The sequence below is a fragment of the Gossypium hirsutum genome, chromosome D13 (assembly GCF_007990345.1).
Source record: "Gossypium hirsutum isolate 1008001.06 chromosome D13, Gossypium_hirsutum_v2.1, whole genome shotgun sequence".
NCBI classification, from domain to species: Eukaryota; Viridiplantae; Streptophyta; class Magnoliopsida; order Malvales; family Malvaceae; genus Gossypium; species Gossypium hirsutum.
The window spans coordinates 7,380,118-7,390,546 of NC_053449.1; the positions used below are offsets into that span (position 1 = coordinate 7,380,118).

The 10,429-nt window shown below is 28.2% G+C and overlaps 1 protein-coding gene across 1 annotated transcript; it reads left to right on the plus strand.

The window, feature by feature from the left end:
* Positions 1-5,042: 5,042 nt before the first annotated feature.
* LOC107918862 (metacaspase-1) lies at positions 5,043-10,429 on the plus strand. The gene is made up of 5 exons (XM_016848444.2): positions 5,043-5,463; positions 6,067-6,397; positions 6,922-7,033; positions 9,195-9,383; positions 10,073-10,429. The coding sequence occupies exons 1-5, from the start codon at positions 5,043-5,045 to the stop codon at positions 10,130-10,132; spliced, it is 1,113 nt and encodes a 370-aa protein (XP_016703933.1). The 3' UTR covers positions 10,133-10,429.

A 10,429-nucleotide genomic window follows, 5' to 3' on the forward strand; every position in this document is an offset into this window, starting at 1 on the left:
CTGGTTTATTCAATTTTTCTTATTTCTAAATTGTATGTGTGCAATCCTTAGACATAGTCAACTGTGCAACATACCCTTAAATTAATCTAATTTTGGAAATGTTGGATTAGTTAGACCATGGTTGAATGATATGAACAAGTACTCGATCGATACTTGTAGTGGACTCTAGACATAGAGCAACGATCATACAGAAGGAAACAATACAGGATGCCATGTTAAACGCCTATAGACATATATTGCCACCATCAAGGTGACTTGAGGTTTTTGCTCTCGAAAGAAGCAGATCACTTTAGAACTCTCTGAGTAGTAGATTAAGTACAATTTTGTTGGTGCGTTATTGATGGTAATGGTAGATTTTTAGTAATCCCGACCGTCCAAATCAACATCGTATATCCCTAATTCTTTGATGTCGTATCTTTACCATTTCATTCTTAGTTATTTATTTATTCATTTACATAATATTCTCGTAGTAATTCTCATAATTGCCATTACATTTCTACTCTCGTTTTGTCATAGCATTTCCAAGTATTCATTAATTCCACATATTGCATTCATCATTATTCCTTTTAATTGCCACTGCATACTTACCATAACTTTACCATAGCATTAATTGCATTTTATTATAATAACTTAACCACTTTTGTGTCTCAATCCGATACTCGTGGGAACAATACTCACTCATCACTTTATTACCTAATTCGACATGTATACTTGCACAATTTGCATATCATTTCACACGCAACAAGCGTCTACCCCCTTAATAGGCCTATAAAACGCGAAGGATTAATCATTGAACTTGCTTCAATGAATACTTTAAGAAAACCAAAAAAAAAAATAAAGAGATGCATTAATACACAAATAATTTTTTATAGAAAAAAAAACTATGTTTACTCTTATATATACGGTTCCTATACGTAAAAGTTTTTTTATACTCCTCATTGTGAAACATATATTATCTAATGAGTTGTTAAGATCATAGAAGTATCTATACGTATAACAAAAATAATAATAAACATCAATGATTGAAAGTTAAAATTCTATTTACTTTTAGTTAAAATTTCAAGTATACAATATTTATAAATATATTTATTTTTACATAAAAATATTTAAAGATATTTAATATTGTTTATGGATATCTAACTAGTGGCGGATTTAGGAGGCTAGCAGGGGCCTCGATTCCCCCTAAAATAGAAATTTTTTCATTTATACTCTTTATAATTTATAAAGTTTTAAATTAGTAATGGTAAATTTGCACTTTGGCCCCTCAAAAATAATAAAATTTTTATTTTATCTTCTAAAAATTATAAAGATATAAACTATTAAAATAGTAAAATTATATTTTTACTATCATAAAAATATATAATTTAGTTTTGGACTCCCAAAAAAAATTTATAACTTCACCCTATCTCTTAAGTCGTATTTCTGAGCCATACCAATTATGGAATACCGAAAAATATTGGGAAAAAACGCTACCGCCAAATCCCCTATTAATCTCTAGGAAGAAGCTAAGAATCAGACAAAAGAAGAGTAAAGCAGTCTCAGGTGGGTTCGTTTCTAGTTTTTAGTCTTAGGCACAGTGTTTGAAAGCAAAATGCATCAGATTCTTTGCTTTCTATTATTCTATCTCTTACAAGAATATAAGAAATGCATCTACCCAAACCGAAAGCTTCTATTAAATCTATCACTAAAGCTTTTCTTTTGGTTTTAAATTTTAATCAATTTCACAAATTAACCCACTGATTAAAGCCAGAGTCGACATGTGATTTCTTATAAAGCGCGGGTTGGGCATAGGTTCAATTCATTGACATTTCTAATTCAAGTTTCAAAATTTAAACTTTTAAATTGAAATTTCATTAAATAACAAATGTAATGCGATACCCTTATACTAAGAGTTGGATTGTATTCTGACTCCTTCACTTAAAAAATAGCAATTTAGTCTTTATATATTAGATCAAAGAGCAAATTGTTCTTTCTATTTAAAGACCCATCTATTTTTACTATTAAAAAATTGATCTTTATATGTCAGCATAAGTTACACATGGCCAGTGGTAGAGCCAGGGGGGTTGGCAAAGGCCTCGCCCCCCCTAAAATGGAAAGTTTTCCATTTAGGCTCTTTATAATTTATAAAATTTTAAATTAGTAATGGTAAAATTACACTTTAGCCCCAAAATGATAAAATTTTGATTTAATCCTTTAAAAATTATAAAGATATAGACTATTAAAATGGTGAAATTACATGTTTACTATTGTAAAAATATAAAATTTAATTTCACCCTCCCCAAAAAAATTTTCTAGCTCCGCCACTACACGTGACACGTCACGTGTAACTGTTTAGTTATTCCGTTAGCCAATTCAGCTTTTAATAGTAGAAATCGATGAAATTTTTAATTGAATGATCAATTTACTCTTTGATCTAATGTAAAAAGACTAAATTCCCCATTTTTTAGTAAAGATGGCAAAATACATTTTAACTCCTAATACATATATCTACTTTTACCTAAATCTTAAAATTGTGCACAAATATAACACAAGAATTTTAAAGTTTGATGGGAGTGGAGAAATATGTTATTACTATAAGCTTTTAAGATCCCACAACTAAACTAGTGGGTGATATAATATACCCTTAAAATATATTTAAAAATAATATATAATAGTTTGTCAATCACAATGTAATTAAAAAAAAAATCACTATCTCTATATATCAAAAACCAATTTTTAAGTCATGCCATTAAATATTGTCACAAGTTTGTATATATTAATTAAGTTGAATGAGTAGCTAAGAAATTGTTTATTTGAATCATAATTAATTAATCAATATGTATATATCTTTTTTATATCATGAGTGTATAAAGACAATAATTAGCTTTTTATAGTTAATCTATCCTGTGGTCCAATGAAGAACAAAAACTTACGTTGAAAATCATATCTCCATGGATATTATATTTTAGATTTGAACCTGAATAATTTTTCTACTGTATTTGACAATTAAAGAATTTAATTAGGTAATTTCATTTTCAATCAAACATAATAAAGTGTGTGCCTTAAAGGGTTGGGCATCTTAAATCTTCTAAATGGAGAATAAAGTAGGATAATATTTCATTTTATTTTATTTTACAATCGAAATTAGTTTTTTATAGTACATAAAAAAATTTTAAATGGTTAGTTCCACTCAATGTTATTAAATTATCACACAAACTTTACATTGCTCCATAACTTTCAAAGAATTGGTAGGTAAATTTCAAAATGTTTTAAATTATTAATATTGTATTAGTTAGGTTTTTTTTTGTTAGTTTAGTTGTCAATTTAGGCGTTAAATGTAGGTTAAGATTTGACGTGGAATGTATTTGAAATATATGGATTAAATTGTAAATATGTATGTAACTACAATATAAAAAATTTGGATCTGACGAGTTTAGGAAAAGGTGATATCAATCAAATTTAAGAGGACAATTTCTCTTTTTTTTTAAAACACTTTAGAATTTAGATTGAAGTTGAGTTCAATAGGTATATATGTATTTACAATTTAATCTATATGTTTTAAATATGTTTCAATTCATATTTGAGTTGCATTTAATGCATAAGCTAATGGCTAGGCTGATGAAAGGACCTGATTGAAATGATAATAATATTTAGAAAACTCAATTAAAACGTTTTGAAGGTAAAGAATCAATTTAAAATGTGAGTCATAATTTAAGGATGTCTGTTAAAATTAACCCAAAAGTTAAATATGTATAACCTTGGGTTAAATTCTACTATTAGCCCCTGTATTATGCGTAAGTTGTGGGTTTAGTCCCTATACTTTAATTTTGTCACTTTTAGTCCCTGTACTTTTTAATTTGGTCAATTTAATCCCTATACTTTTTAAATTTAAATTTCTAGTCTTGACCCATACAGTAGCAATTAAACTCGCTTGGTTAAATTCAACTATTAGTCATGTACTACTCATAAAGTTGTAAATTTAATCCATATTCTACAATTTGATCATTCTTAGCCTATACTTTTCAAATTTTGAATTTTTAATATTGACGCAAACAAAATTCGTTAAATCCATTAAGTGGATCTTTTTAGTAATATGTAAAAATAGCACGCCGACATTACACTACACATGTGATAATATGTCTGTCGCATAAGAATTTGAAAATAATATAACTTAATAAATGTAACAACTACCATTTGGTCAGGACTAAAATTTCAAAATTTAAAAAGTACAATGACTAAAAATGAGCAAATTAAAGTACATAGACTAAATCTACAACTTACACATAGTAAAGGGACTAATAGCAAAATTTAACCTTAATTTTGGGTCTTTTATTGTGAAACTAAAAATTGGATTAATACACCATTTGATACCTAAGCTTGGCTTCAACGTACAATTTGGTACGTAAGTTTTTTTGTCCTAATTTGGTACATGAGTTTGACTTCAATGTTCAATTTTGTACCCCCAACCAAATGGCATTAGATGGCCTAATGAATATTTGACACATATGCTCTACTAAAAAAAAACATATGTAATTGGGACAAAAAAACCCGAAATATCAAATTAAACATTGAAGTCAAACTCAAATGCGTACCTAGGACAAAAGAAAACTCAAGTACCAATTTGAAAAAAACTTAGGTACCAAGGTGAAACTTGAAGCCAAACTCAAATATCAAATTGAATATTGCAGTCAAATTTGAGTACCAAATAACGTATTAACCCTTAAATTTTTTAACGTGGACCTATCAAAATCAATTTTCTAAGGTGTTCTATAAAAACATAGAACCATCGATTAGATTACATTTCTAAAATTGAGTGGTAAAAGTTGTGAAAAGAATAATATATATGTTTATATATATGTTTGTGTGTGTGTATATATATATGGGAGCATAATAAGGAAGACAATTTTTGAAGCAAAGAATGACCCATAGACATTGGCATGATACTTTTTGTCTATGTTGCATGTTCCATTTAAACTTCAAATTACAACTTTCCTTCCAATGAAGCTACTTTAGTTTTGGTGTTGCCAAATTCATGCTCATGAATTAGAGCTCAAAAGAGTGATATGGAAATCAAAATTATATGCCATCGTTGCAAGCAAAAGTTTTCAGCGTCAACTACTACGGAGATCATTATTTGCCCGCAATGTCGTACAGTCATTCCCAACCGAACACCGAGAAAACAATCGCCGCCTTCTGGTGGAGACTATGGCAGTTCAATTCCATCATTAATAGGTAACCTTTTGAAGAAACTTTGTCACGCTCTGAAACCGGCTACTGCTCCGGGGCTGTCATCATTCGTTTACCCTAAATCTTGTGGTTTGGATAATGTTGGCGCATTGGGGAATAAACGTGCTGTGCTTTGCGGTGTGAGCTACAAAAAGTGGAAGTATAAGCTCAAAGGGACCATAAACGATGTGTTCAACATGAGAGATTTGTTGATTCGGTACTACGAATATCGGGATGAAAACATGCTAATTCTCACAGGTATTTTAGCATAAACCTTATGGGTTTTAATTTAGCTTGCGTGACATTGATCCAATCTGCTCAATTTCAACCCATCTTCTTGTAATTTTCATATGTTTCCTAATATTTTAACATTTTCTCATATTTGAATTTGAAAAACGGATTTGATTAATTGAAAAAAAAAACATAATCTAGCTATAGTTGATCATAAAAAGTCAAAAATTTTGAACATATTCAACCCTATTTTAAATGTATCCAAACTCTGAAACGACATTAACCAAAAATGACAATAATTCAAAAATTAACTTGATATGAAAACTTTAATCTCAAACTCAAATGACCTAAAACTAAACAACTCAAATCCAAAAATATCATTGAACTTAATCTTGAAATCACTTCAACTCGAAATAATTAAAACCAAAATAGCCCAAGCCCCGAATAACTTGCTCCGAAAACTCAAACATTAAATTCAAATAACTCAAACCCTAAACAACCTAAACCTAAAAATGACTTATACCCTAATCCGAAAATCAATCGATCCAAATTGACCCAATCCAAACCAGACAGCCAAGTTTAATTTGAACTCGCACAGTGAAAATGGGTACCGTATGTATTGAACTGCAGAGGAACAACCAGACGCCAGGCTTATACCAACGAAGGCGAACATCGAGAGTAGCTTGAAATGGCTGGTGAAGGACTGTCGTTCAGGAGATTCGCTGGTTTTCTATTATTCCGGGCACGGCTTACGGCAACCCGATTTTGAAGGCGATGAGATTGATGGGTTCGACGAGACCATATGCCCGGTTGATTTTCTGAAAGAAGGCATGATCGTCGACAATGACATTTATGCCACCATTGTTCAGCCGCTGACAGAGGGTGTCAGGCTTCATGCCATTGTTGATGCTTGCCATAGCGGAACTATTCTTGATCTAGAGCACTACTATGACAACAACGAGTAAGTCTCACATTTCTTTTCGCAAAAAACTTCACTCCCGATCATAAAAACCTTATTCTCTGTTTGAGATATACGTATGTAAGGTAATGCGCTTTACGTGTTCAACCATTTGACTCAATGGGTGCGTGCTCTTTTTCAAAAACTTCACCATTCTTTATCTAGAGCACGTCTATGACAAAGAAAAGTAAGCTCCTCGTTTCTTTCACAAAAGATTCACTGCCAATCGTAGAATTCCTGTTCCAAGGTTGGTATACATTTATGCAAAGCAATGCATTTTATGTGTTCGAGCATTTGCTCAATGGTTGCGTGCTCTTTTCAAAAACTTCACTATTCTTGATCTAGAGCACGTCTATGATAAAGAAAAAGTATTTTCTACAATATTCCTTTCACAAAAACTTCACTTCCAATCGTAAAAATACTTTTCTGTGGATGATGTATTTGTATGTAAAGTAATGACCATTTGCCTCAATGGGTGCGTGCTCTTTTCAAAGAATCAGATTCTAATTTCTTTCTCCTACGGTTAGACAGCAATGGAAAGATAACAAACCTCCATCGGGTGCGAGGAAACAAACAAGTGGTGGAAAAGCTTATTGTATCAGTGCTTGCGAAGATGACCAGGTTGCTGCTGACACAACGGTAAGTAATTTATGCCTTAATTGATAATCCGTCGAAAAGATAGTAAATCAATCGAAAATCAATATTTTCAATAATTCAAATTTTTAATAACTTATATTAAAAATCACAGCATAAAACCTTTTCTGTATATATAAATAAACTATGAAAAGTAGATAAAGGAGAATATTTTGCTTAAAATATTAGTATTTTTAAACATTTATACTTTTATTTTCAAGAATTTAGTGTTTTTATTTTTTATTTTAAAATTCAAATCCAACTATTAACACTATCAATTTTTTTATTAAATTTGTTGGTGTGACATTTTAATTTTTTTTTTTTTAAAGCGTAGCCATGTAATTGAAAAAATGAGATTGTAATGAGCTTGAATATAACACAAAAATTAACAGTGTAAACATTTGAACCTAGGTTTTGAAATTTGAAAAGTAGAGAGATTCTTGGAAATGAAAATTCAAAGACTAATTTTCAAATAGTACAGTGACTTATGACATATTTTAACCGAATATCTTTCATTTATTTTATTTTATTTTTTAATATTATGTTATACCATATAGATTTTATGTTTAAAATTTGAAATATTCTTTTTACATTTATTAAAGAATTAATGATATTTCATACGTTATTTAAGTAATATTCTAAACAAAATTTAGTATTTAAATTTAGTATTTAATTTTTTTAATTATTAAATTTTTAGCACTTAATTTTTAGTATTACAACTTATATTTTTATATAAAAGAGAAAGGATTGCATGAAACTGATATTCCACATCATCTCTATCCCTTTCCAATAGGAGAATGACAAATCAAATTTTTTTCTCCTGATTTTCTGCTTTTTTACTCCTGAAAAAATTCAAATTCAACTAAAAATGCTAAAAATTGGGAGAAAAATCTGATTTGTCATTTTCCTATTGAAAAGGGATAGGAATGACGTGAAATCACAGTTTTATATAAATTCCTTCTCATAAAGAGAGTTGTCATGATTACTTTTCACTCTTTTTTTTTCTTTTTAAATCAAAGGGTTAATTACATAGTATTGGAAAATCAATTATAATTAGATGTTTGATTTGATATATAAAAACAGTAGATTCAGTATGCAATTTGATATGTCAATTTTGATTCGGTTTAATTAGGGATAAATCTCAAAATTATATATGAAATTTAGTTTAATGTGCAATTGTATACACGAAATTTTGATTTGATTTAATTTTCGAAAATTATTAATATAATTATTGATATAGCATCATTTTATGTTTATATATTATATTTGTAAATAATTATATCTATTCAATATAAAAATATATTGATGTATTTATTTCTTTAAATGTGTATGATTGAATCAAAATTAAAGTTTTAAATATATATTTGAACCACAAATCAAAGTTTAACGTGTATAACTGCACCAAATTAAAGTTCATGTATATAATTGTAAATTAAATTAAAATTCATGTATAATTTTGAGATTTATATTGTGTAATTATACACATAAATTTTTTATTATGGTTCAAATATATACTTGAAATTTTGATTTTAATCCTATCATACACATTTAAATAAATAAACACATCAATTTATTTTTACATTAGATAAATATAATTATTTGCATATGCAACATTTAAACGAAAAATTGTGTTGTATTAATAATAGTGTTGGTAATTTATGAAAATTAAATCAAATCAAAATTTTATTTATAAATTAAACAAAATTATAGTTTATATATAATATTACACATTAGACTAAAAGACATACGTAATTTTAACATTTATCCCATATAATAATTGAAAAATGAGATTACAATAAAGATTTATTATTAGATATATTGTCGGTGAAAAATAAAAAAAAATTGCATTAGTAGGATTATAAAAATAAATGGGACACTTGTTGTTGCTTGCTTGTGAATTTTTTTTACAGGTATCTGATAATAATCCTTATAATAAAATTTTGAATTCATATAATATGCATTAATTGTATTTTAAATAATTTTATACACAATTGATAAATTAGATAATTACATATCATTAAAAATGAGATTTTTTTAAATTTATTTTTGAAAACTGTTGATTATGCGTCATTATCTAATTTACTGAAATTAAATGCTATTAGTATATGAATTATCAACCCTAAAATTATGAGTGAAAATGGATGAATGTGTCATCATCTAATTGCAGGCATTTAGTTCCAAGACAATGAATGGGGCATTGACGTACATTTTAATAGAGGTTGTAAAAGCAAACCCAGATGTAACATACGGGATTTTGCTTAAAAATATTTTGGAAAGAATTGACAAGGCCAACGAGCGAGGATGTGTGGGTGGTTCTGGCATTTTGAGCCGAATTTTTGGTCCCAATATCACACAGGTAATTTATTACCCCAGTCTCTTCCTAATCATTAATATTTTTATCTTGAAAAAAATTAAATCCAAATAAAAATTATAAAATTTAGAATAAAATTGTTGATGTAGCATTAAATATCCTTATTCTATACAACCCTTTTTCATTTGCAAGGTTCTGTCAATAAAATAATTAACCTCTTGTATATTTTACATAGATTTGTCAATGGACAAGTTGGGTTTCTGTCGGATTTAAATCTTTGAAATTTTTAGGTTATTTTAAATTTTGTTATTTAAATTTGTGATTAGGGTCGGGTCATTTAAGCTATATTTGGTTGGAGTATTATTTTTCCACATATTTTAGTTATTTGTAGCCACTCACATGACTTATTTGTGACAAAGAGAAAGAAAACTTTTCATTTATTTTGAAGAGGTTTTATTTTTTAATTTATTTATCTTTTAATAGCATGTTTAGATTGGTATTAATTATGTTTTTTATTTTATGTCTCACTATTTTAGAACATGTGTTAAATAATTTTTTTCTCACTTTAGGTTTTGGTCATTTTGGATTTGAATCATTCCGGATTGAGGTCATTTTTTAGTTCAGATTGTTGTTTTTGTATGATTAAATTGAATAAGGCTAGAGGATTGAAGTTGATGAAATCAAATTTCCATAGTAAACTCAAAACTTTGTGATTTTTCTTTTTTTTTTTACAGAAACCTTTACTTTCAGCTTCTGAACAGTTCAACATTTACGAGACCCAATTTAAACTTTAAGTGTGTGTATATATATCAACAATTGAAGTAACATCAGCCATGGGATCAATGGGAGGAGCTATCTTTTGAGGGCTGAAGGTTTCATTAATTGTGGATATGTATATATAGGTTATAGCCTTTGGACACTAAAATCTTTGTTCATCTAACATGTACATAAGGAAATAAAAACTTCTGGAAAGGAACATCTTTCTTTTTCATTTTATTATTATCATCATTATTATTATAGAAATAAATAGGTTAAAAGGTAAAGCTAGAAATATTTGTTAAATGATTAGAATTGAAGTATAAATTTTTAAA

What these genes read in the sequence shown, in the direction of transcription:
- LOC107918862 (XM_016848444.2), top strand. Translation starts at nt 5,043, where the DNA reads ATGGAAATCAAAATTATATGCCATCGTTGCAAGCAAAAGTTTTCAGCG. An exon ending in AAACATGCTAATTCTCACAG is followed by an intron (nt 5,464 to 6,066) that starts GTATTTTAGCAT and finishes ATTGAACTGCAG; the next exon opens with AGGAACAACCAGACGCCAGG. An exon ending in CACTACTATGACAACAACGA is followed by an intron (nt 6,398 to 6,921) that starts GTAAGTCTCACA and finishes TCCTACGGTTAG; the next exon opens with ACAGCAATGGAAAGATAACA.